This window comes from Pollachius pollachius (assembly GCF_949987615.1).
Source record: "Pollachius pollachius genome assembly, chromosome: 4".
Classification (NCBI taxonomy): Eukaryota; Metazoa; Chordata; class Actinopteri; order Gadiformes; family Gadidae; genus Pollachius; species Pollachius pollachius.
In genome coordinates this window covers 30,160,824-30,180,804 of record NC_136937.1, presented here as the reverse complement: position 1 = coordinate 30,180,804, position 19,981 = coordinate 30,160,824, and the positions used below count along the sequence as shown (strand labels likewise).

General features: G+C 50.5%; 1 protein-coding gene across 1 annotated transcript; it reads left to right on the top strand.

Moving 5' to 3' along the window:
• Positions 1 to 230: 230 nt before the first annotated feature.
• On the top strand, positions 231 to 16,627 carry LOC307074959 (putative ribonuclease ZC3H12C; the record flags this gene model as incomplete). The annotated part of the gene is given in 7 exon segments (XM_079735404.1): positions 231 to 299; positions 10,518 to 11,465; positions 11,928 to 12,067; positions 12,651 to 12,885; positions 13,500 to 13,606; positions 15,071 to 15,573; positions 15,575 to 16,627. Coding segments are annotated over 6 exon segments (2,904 nt in total). The 5' UTR covers positions 231 to 299; positions 10,518 to 10,599.
• Positions 16,628 to 19,981: the final 3,354 nt, after the last annotated feature.

The following is a 19,981-nucleotide window of genomic DNA, read 5'->3' as shown; positions in this document are numbered from 1 at the left end:
TAAAATCTCATATTCCCTGATAAATATAACACGACGTTTCTCTAGTGTAAAATATAAAACAATTAGCAAAAGAGCGTTATTTGTACCCATCGTTAGCCCTACCACCGTGCCCGCCCGCTATAATGCTATTACTTTGAAAGGGCTCGACGGGAACCACATCCCTACATTTCGGTGCCTTGACGCAAGTCTCAGTTTAGGTCACGCTGCCATCTCGCCGGATGTTTTCGCGTCGACGGTGTGTCACGGAGCCTTTCCGCCGAGACACTTTGTTCTAGACCTCCACGGATGGCCCCTACACCGTGAGTAACGAGCGGCCGTCGCGGCGAACGGTATGCGGGCCCCGGGAACGCCGTCGTGCGGTCTTTAGCGGGGTTAGACGGAGGTCGTGACTGCGGTGATTGGCGCCGGTGATCAGGTGGGGGAGCGCGAGTGCGCGCCCCTAACGTGCACGCCCCTGCATTTCAGCAAAATCCAGTGCCAATTCAATTCAAAGGAGCTTTGCTGACATTGGGAAGCCACGTTTGCAAAGTCATAGCGGTTTAAATGCAAATAATTGGTGGTGGCAAAGGAAGGAGAGCAATATTGGAATCGTGGGATGGAAAAAGTTGATTATCAAATCTCAAAACAAAAATGTAAATCTGCTGTGCAACATGCAGCACGTCTGAGTTGTTTACAACGACCAGGCCTCAGCAACAGGCAGGGTTATCGCTCCGTGTAACAGGGTTTTCAATGCAAAACCCTGTCAGTTCTACGCAGGGCAAGGTCACAAGGATGCAACAGGCAGCTGTATCTCAAAGCCCATCGGCGTTGTTTGTTTTTGGTCTGAATAATTATTTTTTTTGTTATTGTTTAAAACACTTTTTTTTTCAAAAATTTTTTTTGTGCATGGAGGGCTATTTTTCACTTTATTGCTTGTTTTATGGTTTAAGTGAAAAATACAAAGTAGTCATGAGGCAACGTTATGAAAATAGATGGTTATGTCAATTAAACTGGAAATGCAATTAGATGCTGCTGCTCTTAAAGGCGTTCCCGCTAGTTCTAGCATAGTTTTCTCTCTATCTCTTTAGCAGATCAAGTAAAAGACAGTTTGGAACTTAAATGGGGAAACTTTATTATTTTCCTTTCTCCTCGCTTTGTGTTTCAGAATGTGTTATCGGCGTGGTACATACCATTTTCTTTTGAACGCCTATGAGAGCCATCAAGCGCATAAAAGTAAATGACAGACACACATACGACAGTATCATCAGGAGCCATACATTGAAAATAACAAACGCAATCACGATAGGTGCCCAATACGAACTAAACATATTCCTATTGGGGCCCCACGTTCATATACGGAAGATGGACGTATTTGTTTTGATTATTGGTTGATTCGTGAGAAATTTCAGAAATGCAACAAGCAATTGTACAACAGAATGGAAACTTTTTCTATCAGTATTATTTTTTATAATAATAAATAAAGAAAATAAATATATTTTCTAATATTATTATTGTTCATTAATTATTACCGTCGTGTTGCGTCTGAGTCTACAAGGCTACAAGGCAAGCTACGCATCCTAATCTATAATTAGGATACGACAACCGTCTCGTTTCAAGTGGCAGTGTGTCATTCTGTGACGTTTAGTCAAATGTTTTAATTTGTCCACAACTGCTTCATGTTAAGTATCCCATGAAAACGGCAACGCACATCCAAGCTGTGCCCCGTTCGGTTCACTCACTAGCTCGTGCTGGGTGTGTGTTTCGCTCTACAGTAGCTGTTGGTGGGGTCTGGAGGTCCCGGTTAAGCAGTTGTCTTAAGTGCCCACCTGTTTACAGTGGCAGATGGCCCCTCGCAGTCTATCTGCTCTTTGTTTGCCCAAGCATACTGGATCTTATCTCGGGTTACGTCTCTGGCACTGAGGGGTCAGATGTCTCTCGCTCGCTTGCTCTCCGCCCGCGTCCGAAACACCTGTCTTATAATTTCCTTGAGTGTAGTAGCCAGAATATTATCTTAATCCTCTTCATCAGTTACCAGAAATTTTCATAAGTGTGGATCACCTACGCCTCAGGGTGTAGTTTTTCCACCCATGGTGAACACAGGGGTGAAAACATGGCGTTTTGCAAGAGGCTGGCCACTGAAGAATTCTCTATCAAGGGCTGCGTTTTTGTTGCCTCTAGTGTTTCCAATAGACGCAACAGTCCTAAAAGTCTAGACATTGTTGTTACTACACAATTAAGCTAAATGGCTTTACAACCATATAACTATCTTAGTTATAAAATATAAATAAACTCTAAGATATGAATAATTAAAGTTGGTTTAAATGGGTTGACTTCAATTATTTTAATATATATTTTCCTTTTTGTCTTGGCTTTTTTAATTTCTCTTTCAACACACACCAGATATCAACATGGCTGTTAACTGACTTTTATTTTGGGTTCAGCCAAAACAGTTTTTGCAACCGTCTCTATCCAGCCATGCGCCCATACTAAACATGTTTGGATATGGAGGCTGGATCCATAGTGGAGTCGATTCTGCTGGTAGGAGTGGAGAATTAGGGAAAATTTGAATTAGCTAAATGCTAGCTTAGCATTTTCCCCCTATTTTACAATTACGTTAATTCATGTATAGTCCACGCTTTATCTAAAGAAACTTGTTAAGGGAACGAGTGACATGGAAGCAAAAACATGGACTGATTGATTGATGGATTGATTGATTGATGTGATCGATTGATTCGGCTCGCGTTGCAGCCACGAGCCGGCACGATCAAACTGCCGGTCCCTCTCACCGTTCACCGCAGGCCTTTAATTGTCTCTCGCCCCTCTCCCGTTGAGGAAAAGCATGTCATAGCAGCCGGCGCGTGGTCAAGCGAAGCCCGCCCTTTAGAACATCCAAGTCATCTGGCCCCAAAGTGTGCCACAACAATAAGAGCGCAGCCCTCCCTATACTTATAAGGACGTAAAACTCTCTCCCTCTCTGTCACACACACACACACACACACACACACACACACACACACATTCCTTCTCCCTTTCAGTCAGCCCCCTAATCACCCTCTCCTCTTTCCTCCTCTTTTGAAGGCCCCTGCAAGGGCCTCCGCGCGGGTTGTGGCCCTTCTTCTTCCTCCTTACGAACCCCAGCCACCCCCCCTGCCACCCTCCTCCCGTCCAGCCCTGCCAGGAGCCTCGGGCCCCCGGACAAAGGCAGTAGACTGAGTGCAGCAGCGCTGCATAGCCAGGTGTTATCCATTCCTGGCCCCCGGGGCCCTTAGAGAACCCGGGCCCCCAGCCTGCAGCTGCCCGGCCCCCGCCTCCTATTGTGTGGGTCTATTGTTCATCCTCTAACCCCCCCCCCACTCTCCTCACGTCCCTCCCTAACACACACACACACACACACACACACACACACTCTTGCATGTTGATGTATTGGCCACACAGGGACAGGATAGGGATGGGGGTTTGGGGGGGGGCTGCGGTTTGTGTGTGTGTGGGGGGTTGAATACGTGTGCCTTGGGGAGACTGGGGCGCTTGCAGCGGCAACTGCCCGCCCAGCGACCGACCCACCCCCTCTGTGTGTGTTGTGGGTCCCATTGTGGGCTCGCTGCGCCGCCATTGGCCGAGCCGTGGCCCCTCTCGCCGTGGAAATGGCTGTCATTGACGGCCCATCTGTTCTGCCACTCTCTGTAAGCCCCGCCCCCCCTGGCAGAGGCGGGGACAAGAGGTAGAGGGAGAGGAAAAAACACACACACTTTCTCCTCGACGCACACACACACACACACTTCCGAGGAGCAGCATCCTGGAGAAGCTGCCGGCCCTGCACTTGTTTGGTGTTCAGATCTTCCTCAAGGAGAGTTTGCCCCGTCTGCTCCACACAGAAGAGTTCAGAGGTCAGGGCCACTGAGTGGAGTGTGGTCCTCTTTTGCTCTTACCAAACACTGAATCCCGGAGTCGAACGCGTGTAAAACATGCTGGGATGAGGAGGGAGTGTGTGCCGTGTTCCTAGCCGGGTCTCGCTGGCAGTGCACTTCTGGGAAGGGTAAGTGTTTTGGGATTCCCTTTCCTTGTTGGCATTGAGCTTAAAATGGGAACAGCGTTGAGAGATTGTCCTCGTTTGATTAAATCGGTAATTTATTTCCATGGTGCCGGGTACAGTTAAAGAAAGGTTCCTTCTGATCCTAAATAAGCTTTTTATTCAATTTGTTTCCTGAATGCTTTGGGAAGGGCATCACTGCCGGTGAAATTGGCAGTACGTGTAGTGATTCATGTTTTCTGTAAAGTGTGGGCTAACCCGTATGTCAAACGCCACATTTACATCTGTGGGCTGAGATGCTAGTATAACCTCATTCCTGAAATGAATCGACCATACTTCTCAGATAAGTATAGTTACAGTAAATGTTTTGTGTTATTTGGTGCCGTGTGTCTGTGGAACCCGTTCCCGGTTCTGAGGCGGTACAACCTGTCGACGCGCACGCACACACACACACAGACACACTAACCTTGCAGAGGTTATCTTTTCAACGGGGCGAGAGAGAGAGGGGGGCGGAGAGAGAGTGGGTGAGTGTGGAGAGAGCTGGTGAGTTTGGAGAGAGCGAGAGTGGGTGTCAAGTGTGGAGGTGTTGAAGTCACACTGACGTCCTACCCGGAGCATGACAGTGTGGTGTCATCTTAACGACTGGAAACTCCTCACACCATGTGTATTTATATGCTGTGTTCAGGCCCATTTATCTGCCCCACCTCCAGGCACCCCCCCTGCTCTGTCACCCCGTCCTGGTGTCAATAAAGCCTCATCTCACCACCTAGGTGCCTTGGACATCTAACGTTGTGGCTGGGGAACTAGAATGCGGTACCCGCAACGGTTCTTAAGGCTCAGTTATGGTTCCACGTCGACGCAAGGCAAGGACCCACAGGCACTTCGACGCAGTCGTGAACCTTTTTTGGCTCTGCGTCGGGTTTGAGTCAGCGGACCAATCACAGCCCTTGCTGCTGCGTCGCCTCGACGCAAGGTTAACATTTTTGGGAGGCGCACGTCAGAGACGCAAGGAGGGTCCGCGAGGACGTAATGGGTCCGTGAACCCCCTTGCGTTGCGTCAACGTGGAGCCATAACTAGGCCTTGAGGGAGGACTCTGATGTGAGGAGTCATTTGAGGACTCTGTTGTGCGGACTGTGTGGAGGACTCTGTTGTGAGGACTCTATTGTGAGCACTTTGTTGAGGACTTTGTTGTGAGGACTCTATTATTAGGACTCTATTGTGAGGACTCTTTTGAGGACTCTGTTGTGAGGACTCTGTTGTGAGGACTCTAATGTGAGGACTCCTTCGAGGAATCAATTGTGAGGACTCTGTTGTGAGGACTCTGTTGTGAGGACTCTGTTGTGATGACTTGTGAGGACTTTGTTGTGAGGACTCTGTTGTGAGGACTCTCTTGTGAGGACTCTGTTGTGAGGACTCTTTTTTAAGGACTCTGTTTTGAGGACTCTTGTTATAAGGACTCTCGTGAGGACACTGTTGTTCGGACTTCCTTGTTAGGACTCTGTTGTGAGGACTCTTTTTGAAGGACTCTGTTGTGAGGACTCTATTGTGAGGAGTAATTTGAGGACTCTATTGTGAGGACTCTGTTGTGAGGACTCTGTTTTTGGGTCAATGTTGTGAGGACTGTTGATGACTCTTGTGAGGACTTTGTTCTGAGGACTCATTTAAGGACTCATTTGAGGATTAATTTAAGGACTAATTTGAGGACTCATTTGAGGACTCTGTTGTGAGGACTCTAATGTGAAGACTCTGTTGTGTGAACTCTGTTGTGAGGACTCTGTTCTGAGGACTCTTGTGAGGACTCTGTTCTGAGGACTCATTTGAGGACTCATTTGAGGACTCATTTAAGGACTCATTTGAGGACTCATTTGAGGATTTATTTAAGGACTCATTTGAGGATTAATTTGAGGATTAATTTGAGGACTCTGTTGTGACGACTCTGTTGTGACGACTCTCTTGTGAGGACTCTTGTGAGGATTCTGTTGAGGACTCTTGTGCTTCGGTTCAGTCTTATCTCCACATCTGTGGCCCCATATGGCCCTGAGAGAGCCACACTCACTGCCAAACAAAGAAGGAAAACAACGTTTTGAGCTTCTAGCATGTCCTTCTCCTCAACTGCCGCTGTTGTGCGTAATGTCAATTTGAGCTTTTGGCACGTTTCGGTCAGTAATTATGAAAATATTTCACAGATGTGTGCGGCCAATCGCCAATCTAATCCCGGCTCATGATTTGAAACAGTTTACTGCAGGCACTGTATGCTAACGTGATGCTAAACAGGCAGATTGCACTATGTGTGTAACTTGATAAACTACAAAACTAGAACTAGTAAGAGATTGTGTGTGTGTTTTGTGTCCCCACATTGTGTGTGTTGTGTTCGTGCCTGCCAACCATTTCACGCTCGCCATTGGTGACAGTAGTGGCGGGATGCGCTGGCGGGGGGGGTCAAAGGTTGCACCAGTTGCATGCGCGGCTCAGCAGACATCTGTTACATGGGGAGCCCCTCCCCCCTCAGCCCCCTACACACACACACACACAAACGCACACGCAAACCAAATGAGACATTGCCGTTCTGATTGGCTGAGAGATGGCATTATTGTCTATTGCCTTATTGTCTCTTAGCGACATGGTATTGAGGAGCTATTAACGATGTTGCATCAATCTCAACTATGTTGTAGTCTGTACAAATTATGGGCTGAAGTTCGGTTACAGATTTTTCGGGATATATGAGCATTTTCGTAAACTATTGGCATTTTCGTGCATTGTTTGCATTTTTGTAGAAACTAAATCACGATTCATTTATTATATATTGTTATGTAATGATAGATTCTTCAGGAGACTCATGCATACACACATTTCCTTTTGGTTGTGGTGGTGGTGAAAGTGTTAGGAATATATACCCTGTCAAGGGCCCTTTGGTAAGGGCCCTTTCCCAGTGGTTGCTGATTGATGCTCACATATTTAACATTGGACCATAATAACAGCAGAAGTGGGCTTTGTAGACTTCCTATCACCTCTTGCTATGAAGGATTAAACATTAAGATGTCGGAATAAATCGTGTAAAAGATGGCTAAATCATCACTTAGCTCACTTATATAAAGTGAGCTAGTTGTTACGTTTTTAAAGTGCAGTAATGGACTGCTCAACTTTAGTTTCAAAATCGTGTTATCTTCTCTTTTCATCTCTCCCTTCTTTACAACTCTCAAACCTTACCTACAGCACCTTTAATGAGCCGTCTCTGTCTGTTTAACCCCAACCTGCTCCTAAAGGACCTGTCTCTGTACTGTCTAACCCCTACCTGATCCTTAAACACCTGTCTCTGCAATTTGTAAACCCTACCTGCTCCTTAATGACATGTCCCTGTACTGTCCAACCCCTACCTGTTCCTTAATGACCTGTCTCTGTATTCGCTGTCTAACCCCTATCTGCTCCTTAATGACCTGTCTCTGTATTCACTGTCTAACCCCTCCCTGCTCCTTAATGACCTGTCTCTGTATTCACTGTCTAACCCCTACCTGCTCCTTAATGATCTTTCTCTGTAGTCACTGTCTAACCCCTACCTGCTCCTTATTGACCTGTCTCGGTATTCACTGTCTAACCCGTACCTGGTCATTAACAACCTTGTCTCCGTATTGGCTGTCGCTTTCAATGAAACGTTAATATATCAATAGATAGAAGCTGGCCTTGAAGATGGTTATGGTGGCGTTGTGCGTCGACGATGACGGTTGTGTTGCACAAATTGAGGGCCGAACACAAAGGGTCCATGACTCATTGTGTGTCTGTGTGTGTGCGTCTGTGAGAGGGAGAAAGAAACCAATTTTTTCCTGTCCTTGTACGCTAACGAGTTTGTGCTAATGTTACGCACGTTGCATGCGTGTGGGCAGATGTATCAGCGCGTGTGTGTGTAGTGTTATTATTGTGTGTGTGTGTGTGTGTTGTGCATGCGCCGGAGAACACCCCCCCCCCCCCCCCCCCCCCGCCCCCTCCTGTCTTGGCATTTGAATGGGGTGGGGTAGCGGCTCTTCACAACAGCTGTAGCTTAGCAACGCTAACCGGGCTGCGTTGCTAGGCAGCCCCCGTTTCATAAAATGCAAACCCGCTGAACCCGGCCCCGCGGCGCCCCCACTCACGCCCCCATCGCCAACGGTTCCGGCTCGTCCCTACCGTGTAGCGGCGCGCGCGCTGAGCCGAGCCGCCGTGCTCATTGAACTGATCCCGATGGAGATATGCGTGCGTCTGAGCGATCGCCCTGACGCTTGGCCAACTGCCGCCAGTCGTCCGTCACAGGTCTCCAACGGCCAAAAAATGTACTGGCAATACACGGATGGACGGACTGATTCAAACAAGGGACAATTAGATGATTTAGCTTAGATATTTCTATTTATTTTTTCCACGGCCTATTTAAAAAGAAGAAAATGTAGCTTTGTTCCGAGTTAAAAGTTAAGCGCTTATTGATTGTGTGGAACTAGAGGCATGCAATAAAAGGAATGCAAAGAAATCAACAATAATCTTTGATGCTACTTAGTTGTGTAGCATCTTATCCTAACTCTCTTTGTTGTTTACGGAGAATGGGTTAACCTAGTGATTGTTAGTGCCTTGCACTTGGTTATATGAACATGCTTACTGTACTGGCTGCAATACATTGTTTCACCTTCTTCTGCAAATGTACTTATTGTAAGTCGCTTTGGATAAAAGCGTCTGCTGAATGCCCTTTAGGTAAATGTAAATGTTTCATTTGAGTCGTATAATAAAAAATATGCCTTATCATGAAAAGGCCCGCAAGGGGAGAAGCCAGCTGGTTAAAAAAAACGAATCCTAACATCCAATCATTCCTGCCCTGAAATACATTTATTTCAACCTCTTGATTTAAACTCCAGCCATAGTTCCTGTCAACCCATCTTATGACCGTCGTTCTTCCGCACCCCGGGAAAAGTAGCTCACGCCGGGAGGATCCCCTTTTAGCTTTTCCTCACCTCGGCCACTCCCAGGATGTCCTCACCCAAAGTGAATAGTGGAATCAAGTTAACAACCCCCAGCCCAGACGGATTATCCCCGGCTATACCCTCCCCCTCCCCCCTCCCGCTGATGCACCACTTCCCCCCCTCCCCCCATAACCGACTCGTCCCGGACCCCAGTGGGAATAAACCATATGGAGCCCAAAATGGCAGGTAGAATATTGGAGTGTGTGTGTGGGGGGGGGGGGGGGAAGGGGGGTAGTTTGGTACAATGGGCCCAACGTGTGTGTGTGTGCCCTATTACCCCCGCTGGTGAGGCTGCTGTGATGTTTAGTGCTGAGTCCTGCTTTGAAAGGAGAGGTGGGGGGGGCGTTGGTCTCTGGACATCCATTATTAAGAGGGAGTGGGGGGGAGGGAGACGCAGACAGAAGAGGGGTTGCCTTTGTCTCTTATCCTCCCCCCATCCCCCCTCCCCGCTTCTCTCTACTAAGATTCAGTTATCTGGGCAGCTGGTCCAGGCCTTGGCCTTCTGAAGGGACACACAAGAGTAGGAGTAGAGTGTCATATGACACCACTCTGGACATCTTTCGCTGTTTCTTAACGCATCAAGTCTTTTTAACTTATCTCGTCGGCTTCCAACCTCCTTTGGCCCGCGACCCCGTCTTAAGGTCTGAGAAAGTTTTTTGCGAAATTTCCGACAATGCTGTCTATTTGCTTCGATCCACGGATTTATACCACATAAAATCTGCCTGTGATGGAAACGTCTGAGGAAACGTCTGCATCGTGGCACATTGTAGTGCTTAGTGTGGTTAGAGACGTCTCACATGGAACCCATATGGGCAACTTTTACGACGGTCAAGTCTGCTTTGATCAACATTTTTCCAAGACTCTCAGGCAGAGGTTCCTCTGCTAAAATGTGGGCCAACTTCCTCTATAAAAGAAATCGAAAAGATTTGTACACAAATATCGATGTACTTAAGTGCCTCGACCCAGTGTGCATAATATCAGGTTAGGCGTTTCCTAACAAAGGTGTAGGAAACAGCGGTCTCTCTACTGAGCATGTGGGGTTTTAGAGGACCCCAGATGCCAGTATAGGACCAGCGATAGCCTCCACAACACGGTCCTGTGAATACGTTTGTCAGCCCTGGTAGTGCAGTGACGGCAGCATACCTGAGCAAACACCTTTTGGGAAAAATAGAGTCACCCCCTTTTTTCAGTAACTGGTGTCCAACCCTTAGAATTATATACTCTTGTTTTGTACACCATTGAAGTGTGGCAATCTTTTCTAAAGTAGAACAAGTTTTCACTGTTTATTAGGCTCAAAACGTAAGCTAGGTCAGCTGTAGCCTTTAACTTCGCGGTTGCATACGTAGCCCCGCTAGTCAACTACCAAATCAGTGGTCCGCAACAACTCCGTGGGTTTGATTTGACTGACATGACCGGGCTCTGAACCCATGTTGCGAGGATCGCGTGGATGTTGTGTTATTGTTTGCTTATGCGCTGCAGTCGCCCGAGCATGCGTCGTCCTTATTAATAACGCCTGTCTCTCTCTGTCCCCCAGGGCCGGATGAGTCGAGCCCTGTGACTGGCCCACAGTCTGGGGGGGGGGGGGGGCCCGAGCGCTTGATGTGTGCGACAGACCCATGGGCCTGAAGGACCATGCTGCAGGCAACCAAGCAGGCCTCATCCACGACCTGGGGCTGGATTTGGAGTACCTCCACATAGTAGGGGCCGACCGCCAGACTGGCTGCGCCGAGACAGGACTCCCCGCCATGGAGGAGCCGGGGCAGAGCTGGGCCGCCCCCCCCGGACCCCCCTCGGAGCCGGAGGGCTCGGACACGGAGCCGGGCGTCGCCGGCGCCGCCGCTATCGCCGCGGAAACGGCCGACCCCGGGGCCGTCTGCGCTGCGGAGGGACCCGGCGAGGGCGCGGAGGGGGCGTCGCCCCACGCCAAGACCGCCCACCAGCCCCTCTGCCGGGCGCAGTGCGTGGACCTGGGAACCGAGGGGCCCCCAGAACCGCCCCCGGAACCTTCCGAGCACGATACCCCTGACCCCGTCGCGGACGCCGCCGCCGCCGCCGCCGCCATCCCCCTGCCGCAGCCCCCACCCTGCACCGAGACCCCGCGGGCGGAGCCGGAGCCGGGCGAGGCCCCCGCCGGTGGGACGGGGCGGGCGAAGGAGTACCAGGCCAAGCTTGACTTCTCCCTGAAGCTGGGCTACCCCGAGGAGACGGTGCGGCTAGTGCTGTCCAAGCTGGGCCCCGACACCCTCATCAACGACATACTGGGCGAGCTGGTCAAACTGGGGAGCCGGTCGGAGGGGGAGCCGGGCCCCGGGCCGGCGTCCGCCGCCTCCGCCTGCTCCTCGCTCTCCTCTTCGTCCTCGTCCTACGCTTGCTCTGACTCGCTGGAGGGCCAGAGGGCCGAGTCCCCCGGGCTGTCGGAGAGCCTGGGGGACCACGACAACCTGCGGCCCGTGGTGGTGGACGGGAGCAACGTGGCCATGAGGTGAGGCGGCCGGAACCGGTTCCGTGGTTTACGGTTTTCCCGCCGAATCCGACCAGCAAACTGTGTTCAAGCTTTCAACCGAAGCGTAGTTTGTTTTTTCAACCCTTTTTTTTTATGGTTCTGTATACTTGTATAGTAATAATTGCGAATAAATCATTGAGTCATAACCTTTTTGATTTTTTTTTTGTTTTTCTAATACATTTTGGGGAGATTTTCAGTTAAATGTCACGACGCGTAAGAGGAAAGCATTGTAGTAATAACAAACAACAACAACGTTTTACTGGATTAATTTTATCCAATTAGTTGAGCTTTTAAGAGCTTCAATGACCAACCGTTTAGCATTTAGCTTCAGTGAAAAGTGACATTAGCGAGTTAGCATTAGCGTCTGGGCCCTAACTGAGACGGATCCACTAGTGCGTCACCTGACACCCAACTGCCTCTCTCCACGGTGACCCCCTGTAGCCACGGCAACAAGGAAGTGTTCTCCTGCCACGGCATCCAGCTGGCGGTGGATTGGTTCCTGGAGCGCGGCCACCACGACGTCACAGTGTTCGTACCGGCATGGAGGAAGGAGCAGTCTCGCCCCGACGCCCCCATCACAGGTGGGAGAGAGAGAGAGAGAGAGAGAGAGAGAGAGAGAGAGAGAGAGAGAGAGAGAGAGAGAGAGAGAGAGAGAGAGAGAGAGAGAGAGAGAGAGAGAGAGAGAGAGAGAGAGAGAGAGAGAGAGAGAGAGTGAGAGCTAGCTAACCAACCCCAAAAGTGTTGTTGTATGTCACTGTTCCATGCTTTTGTTACTTAGACCCCAGGATATGATCTTGGTGTTCAGCCTACATACAGCTGCTTACAACAGAATTGAGAGAAAGTCGTTGAACAAAATAATCTGTGTTTAATGATATATGAACACATAAGGTTTACAGTGTGATAATTTGTCATGTTATGTATACTGAACTAGTGTTTTTATCTCAGTTGTAGCGCTTGACGACCACAACATACAACTTTTTGTATTTTGTATTAGCGCTCCTGTGGTCACACGTGGTATTACACCCACGTCCCATTCACATTTACATTCACATTTAGTGCATTGAGCGTCCAAAGCGAGTTACAATCAGCACATTCAGCGGAATTTGTTGCGCAATAGCACTCCCAGCTCATCCTCCCCCCCCCCCCCCCCTCTCACCACCCCAGACCAGGACATCCTGCGGCGGCTGGAGAAGGAGAAGATCCTGGTGTTCACGCCGTCGCGCCGCGTGCAAGGCCGACGCGTGGTCTGCTACGACGACCGCTTCATCGTCAAGCTGGCGTACGAGTCGGACGGCGTCATCGTCTCCAACGACAACTACCGCGACCTGGCCAACGAGAAGCCCGAGTGGAAGAAGTTCATAGACGAGCGGCTGCTGATGTACTCCTTCGTCAACGACAAGTAAGGACGCAAGCGTTGTGTTGTCGCGGCAACGGGAGTTTGTTAGTAACCGACGCGTTTTCGGTCGGCTTTCTCTCCTTGGTCCGTAGTAGCACACGCAAAAATATGTATTTCTGCATTTTTTTTTTAAAGCTGTCATATATTTCCACCAGGTGTGAGTGTGATTAGACCGTTACAAGCCGTTTTGAAAATCTGCCCCTTCTGACATCACAAGTGGGCGTGTCCACCTAGATGTGTGCTGGATAGATGAGTGACGTTTGCTACAAGCTAATGGGTATGCTGGTAGACTGATCTATCCTGGGTACATTTAGGTGGACACGCCCACTTGTGATGCTTGTAATGGCTAATCACACTCCCACCTGGTGGTATAATATGTCACCTTTAATAAAGTCTCGGAGCACCCTTGCTCCTACGTACGTCTTCAGTCCATTGTTATTTATTTATCGGAACAAATATCAGTGTTGTTTTTTTTACTTAACATGACAAAATTGGGAATGTATTTTCCGACCAAACTGTCACCCATTGGTAGTTCGTCTGCTTTAAAGTCGATCTGTGCCCTGCTCCTCATTGGTCCAACCCTCTAATCCCATGACTCCTCCCCCTGCGTCTGATAGGTTCATGCCTCCAGACGACCCTTTGGGTCGCCACGGGCCAAGCCTGGACAACTTCCTGAGGATGAGACCCATCATGCCCGAGCAGAAGAAACAGCCCTGCCCCTACGGTTAGTTTTACTTATTTTATATGTTATGTCAAGTTTTCACCTGTTTTTGTACATTTTTCTGCATGTTAGTTTTTTTTCATGTTCATTTATGTATTTCAATGTCCAGTATTTATTGAGACTTTCTTTTCTTTTTTTGTTGTTAATTTTTTGTATCAATCCAACACATTTGCCATTCGTAGAAATATGAGTGACAGTTTGGACGTCCAAGTGGGAGTGTGTGTAGATGACTGCTGGTTGAAGCAGCCTCACCTGGCCAAGTCAGACCTATTAGACTCTGGAGCTGGGTGAGGCTGCACACCTGTGGTCTAGTGATTAATCAGTGGGCACAGAATCGTGCATTATATATCACGGATATATAATGCACTATATAGGGTGCTCGCCATTTTGTAGTGGTGTTCGAACTCTCAGTGGTTAGTTTCATGCACTATATAGTGCACTTAAAATGCCCAAAATTTGAGTGTACATACGATGTTCCCTACATGTTACTCCCGTATACCACAATGCAATGCGGTCGTGTTTTTCCGGAGGAGAAGAAGAAGCTGAATAACCGCGGGAATGAATACATTTAATGATGGGAGTCTCCGGCTTTCGTTTAGAAATGTCAACAATTTATTTGGGATGTAACATAGAAAATGTAACATTCAAAATTAATAAAAAAATAACCTAGATCAAGGAAATGTAACATTCGACATCAATACAAGCTCCAGCTTTCCTTGTGGGTGCCCGGTTTGTTTACATGATGTGGGCGCATCTGTCTGCGTCACACAAATACCCGGCGCATTTACCGACGCAAGTGACGTTTAGAAATGCTCAGCGTAGTGTCCGAATTCTCGTTTGTTCGTTCCCTATATAGTGCACTATATCATGAACACTATATAGTGAGTGAGTGAATAGGAAACGATTTCGAACACAGCTCTTGTCTGGGGGAGCCCAGTTAAAGTCACGTGGGCGGTGTGTGTCAATTGGACATTGTCGCGCTCCACCTCGGTGACTTTACACAGCGCACACCGATGGCTCAATGTGGGGCCTCACCCAGCCCCAGAGTCCAATCAGACTGGGCCAGGTGAGGCTGCTTCAACCAGCCATCCTCCACACACACTCACGCTTTTAATCCAATTCCCATAGTGGCTTTGTATGTATACAGCTATTTGTATGTGTATTGATACAAATAATTATTAGAAAGGAATACAAAAAAAGTCCATCCAGTCCATTTTGAAGTGTTTTCTATTGGTTGCTTTATTCGAGATAACAATATAAATAATACTAGAGTATAATAAAATATAAATCTAATATAATTATATAAAATAAATAGCTGCTGAGAGTTGGCTTTCCCAAAAATCGAAACGTCAGTTGTTTTACATTTCTTCGACGGCCTCAGGTGTCTTCCAGCTGCGGTGTCTAACCCCCTGTCTCCCCCCTTGTCTCCCCCCACCTCACCCGTCTCCCCCCCCCCCCCCCCTACAGGTAAGAAGTGCACGTACGGCCACAAGTGTAAGTACTACCACCCGGAGCGCAGCGCCCAGCCCCAGCGCGCCGTGGCCGACGAACTCCGGGCCAGCGCCAAGACCTGCGCCCCGCCCTCCCGGGGGGGCCAGCCCGGGGACCCCGGCCTGGTCAAGAGCCACAGCGTGCCGGCGGGGGTCCTGGAGGCCAAGAAGGGGGCCCCCAAGAGGCAGTCGGACCCCAGCGTGCGCGCCTTCTCCTACAGCGACGCCGAGGAAAGGCTGCTGCTCGCCAAGGGCCGCGTGGAGGCCGGGAAGGGCGGGGTCGGCCGGGCCCTCGCCGTGTCGCCGGCCCCCGGGGGCCCGCCGCAGGAGCCGGCGTCCCGGGCCCCCACCCCTCACGGCCTGGGCCCCTGCCCCGAGCTGTACCCCCACTGCGAGTCGCCGGACCTCAGCTACTACTCGGTGACGCGCTCCTACGCCGGCCTGGCGCTGGCGTCCCGCCGCAGCCCCGACTGCCGTTACCCCCGGCGACCAGGAGCTGCGGCTGGGCTCGGCGGGCTCCGAGTGCGGCAGCGAGAGCGGCGTGAGCTGCGGCAGCAGCTGCGACTCGGCGTACGGCGAGCGCGCCTGCCCCGCCCCCTTCGCCCCCGAGGCCCCGCCCCCGGAGGAGGCGGCGCTGCTCTACGGCGGCGGGCACCGGCTGTACGCCCCGCACCACGGGGGGCACGAGTACGCCCACCACGGCGCCCACGGCTACCACCTGGGCCGCGGGCCGAGCTGCGGCCACGAGCAGCAGGCCCCGCCCCCAACGCCGCCAGACGGCCTGGCCCCGCCCCCCAAGCGGCCGCTGTACCCCCTGCCGCCCCACCTGCAGCACCAGCCGCTGACGGCCCGCTCCAGCTGCCCCGGCGACTACCACACCCTCCCCCAGAGTAGCCCCCACGCCCCGGGCTCGCCGCTGGGCCGTTGCCTAGCGCCCACGCGCGCCGAGAGCGCCTCGGACTCGCGGCTCTACGAGCACCTCTCGGCCGCCGCCCACCCCCACCACCCCCCGCCCCGGCAGAAGCCCCCGTCGGGCTGGGAGTCGTACTACAGGCACGCCCCCGCCCTCCGCTACGAGCCGTCGGCCTATCAGAGCCTCCCGGACACGCGGCAGCCGTCGTGGCACGGCGCCCCCCCGCCCTGGGGTCAGGACGGCTACGCCCAGCACCACCACCACCACCAGCACCACCACCACTCCCACCCGGGCCTGCACTCCTCCTCGCCCACCCACTACCTGAACGCCCTGCCCTCGCCCTCCCACTCCCCCCGCCTCTCCGGCTTGGCCCCGCCCCTCTATCCCCCGCCCCCGCCCTCCTCGCCCGCGCCCTCCGCCTACGCCCCCGGCCACGGCGGCCCGGACTCGCCGGCGCGCGGCGGTCGCCACGACGACGCCCGGGAGAAGGCCTACTTCAACCTGTGCAACATTTTCCCGCCGGAGCTGGTGCGGCGCGCCATGGGCCGCCACGCCCACGTCAGCGACCCCCAGCAGCTGGCGGCCGCCATCTTGGCCGAGAAGGCCCAGACGGGCTACTGAAGGACGTGTACGTCTCGTCGCCGCGGCGACGGGTCTCCCTCTTTTGGGTCATCGCCCCGGGGGGGGGCGGGGGGGGAAAAGGGAGGGTCGTTCCGACAACTGGGGGTTTCGGTACGGAGCTCTAGCGCCGAAGAGTTATTTTTGTATTCGGTTTTGTTTTCTTTTTTCGGGAGGATAATGATACTTGTCGTGCAAGTATCTGCGCGTGGGAAAGAAAAAAAAAAAGTGTGGGATTTTTTTGCCACGAGTGTGTTGTTGATTTTTTTGGGTTGATTTGTTCTTTTTCAATCGAACCGTCTGAAAAAAATCGGCGATGCACGATACACTTCCGATATTAGCTCAGAGAGCTAGTATTGTGTTGATTCATTGTTTTAAACTGGTTTCGGTTAAAGGTTCATTTTTTGTTGTTTTGACCTTTTGCTTGATTCTGCAACAAAATCTTCATTACTTTAAATCAATTCGTTTTTTCTCTTCCGCATAAGTCGAGAACTACACTGATTGGTAACGCCGTGTTGCCGATTACACACGCAAGCACCGCCCACCCTGGAGGTTAAACCGGTTAAAACAACTCCTCCGTTCTCTGGGTGGGCCCAGGACTCTGGATGACGGCGCTTTTCCCATCAGGGAGTTTCTAATCGTAAAAACATGCGTCGTGCCGTTCGTTAAAAAAACTAGAACGAGATTCCCGTCTTGTGCGTGACTGTCTAGCCCCTCCCCCCCCCCTTGTCCGTGATTAGCAGGTGTCTGGTTCGCATTTCAGGACTCAGGAGACGTTCGTTCTCCGGTCTCCGTCGTGGAGAGTCAGAGATGGGTGGCACCATGTCCTGTGTACCTTAGTTTTAGTAAGGGACATCTCTCCCCATATACCCCCCTCTTCTACCCGCATCTTTCTCCGTCTGCGGGACCCTTTGAGTATCGGGTCTGAGCTCGTTGCTCTTGCAGACGACCGTGATGTGTGTTTCAGGCTCCGTGGGGGCCCATGTACCTACTGTAAATAGACGTTAATATATTGAACGGCGCGGCCAGGCGTCTTCTCGTCAGTGTCTTCGAGGTCCCTGGTCGCGGCTCCCTGGAAGAATCCACGCTTTAAACCCCGCGGCGAAATGAAGGAAGGAGAGGGGGGGAACCAAATACCACTTTTGTTTCGATACGTTAAGTTGTATCGTAGCGCCGTTTGCGGACAGACGGTGTGTGCGGACGCGTCGTCTGTGGGTCGCTGTCGGCGCCTTGCTGCTCTCCGGTCGAGGAGGTCCGCTCTTTAAGCTTGTGGAAGCTGCTCTGATGACTGCTGCTGATGATACGTGATGTTAAATGATGCGAGGTGGTTGACTACCTGCTATGTCTGGGTGTTGCGGCCTCGTTATCTGGCTTTGGGTTTGAGAAAGAAAAGAAATATCCTAAGCGTGTTTGACCACAATCACCTCTGATCTCTCCCCCCCCCTCCCCGCAAAACATCAGTATTTGTACTTACTTTGCATGGTATTCGAATCATTTCGAATTAAAAGTTCCTCTAAAATATGGTAGCCATTCCCAGTATTTATATGAGGTTAACTTGGAAATATTTTGAAATAGGAGAGCAAGTTACACCACGCGGAGTCACATTTAGAAACACATTGGCCATGAATTAATGGACGGCTATAAAACTTTATAACTCAATGATACAAGTCACTCCCACTTTTAAAGAATGAATATCATGATGGATGACAATGTTGAAATCAGTTAGTAAACGCAATCGGTAGATTCACTAAATGCTTGGTTTTAGCCGCAAAAGGCCATCGAACCCGACCTCTGCCCCGAGGGTTTAACAGTCCGGGTTTCGCCCCCGCCCCAAAGCAAAATCACAGGGATTTCAACCTGCTACCTCACGGCTCAGGACCTCAATCGCGCCCCCCCCGCCCCCCCCCCCCCCTCCCCCCCTACCCAGGCCAGATTATACGAAGTGTGTAAGATAAGTGAAGCGAGGAAAAGCGGGGGATCTTTTTAGTGTACTGAAGAAGCGCCTTCTCTCTGGGACCCCTGACACTGTGTGTCAGCGTGGGAGCAGAGCGGGGGCCCAAAGTAATGCCTGTTTGACGGCATTGTGCTTATGACACATCCGATACTCTGAACTATGTTCAGCCAACTCTTATGCATGTTTTCACCTGTTTTGGTTAATTTTTCTCTGCATGTTAGTTTTTTTTTTTTTCTTCCATTAGGTAACTTGACAAAGAGACACGTGTGCGCTTGTCACCTGTCCTCCTCGCACTCCTTGTCACGACACGTGTGTGCCCTCGTTAAGGACAGGTGTGTGCCCTCGTTAAGGACAGGTGTGTGCCCTCGTTAAGGGAAGGTGTGCTCCTGTTAGGGCAGGTGTGCTCTCCTTGAGGACAGGCGTGCCCTCATTAAGGACAGGTGTGGGCCTTCGTTAAGGACAGGTGTGTGCCCTCGTTAAGGACAGGTGTGTGCCCTCGTTAAGGGCAGGTGTGCTTTCCTTGAGGACAGGCGTGCCCTCGTTAAGGACAGGTGGGTGCCCCCGTTAAGGACAGGTGTGTGCCCTCATTAAGGACAGGTGTGTGCCCTCGTTAGGCAAGTTGTGCACCTTGTTTACAGATGTGCACCTTGTTTCACTAGGTGGACCCTCGTTGGGACAGGTGTGCACCTTGTTACTGCAGGTGTGCCCGAGTTAGAACAGATGCGTACTCATGAAAACATGCATAGTAAGTGTGTACTTTGCATGTTGTCACTTCCTTTCATTTCCGACCGTTGTATTTTGTTTTTATCTTGTAGTATATAACTTAACTTATGTTGTGGGAAACTGAAATATTGAAGTTGCCTGGTTTTAAATTGCAACATTAAGCAACTTTAAAGATCTTGATTTGGCATCGACCAAGTTGGATTGGGCCGAAACTCATTGTCAGTTCAATGTCTACAAAGTGGCAGTCACTTTCCCCAGATGCCAATTTAACAATCTGCTTTTCCATAGTTAATTTATTAGTTTCCTTAAGAAGCATAACACCCCGGAGCAGAGCATGTGGTCTTGGAATGTTTAACACGGAGATAATTAATTCACCGACACGATAATCCAACCTATATTTACTTCGATGACACAACGCTTTACGGTCTAGGAATACTTGTAGAAAAAAAGTCAAGAAAAGTAAAAAAAATTGATTTGTTTGTTGAAACGCTATTTATAGAGGTCCTTTAGAAAAGGCGTAACTAACCATCACTCTTCGTCATTGTAACTATTCTCTTCTGTGATTGTTCAATAAAGGGAAATGTATTGCATTGTGTGGTCTAGTGTAACTTCCACTGTATGGTTGAAACCTCACAACACAACCCTAAGCACTTTCGGAAAACAAATAAAAATGTATGGTC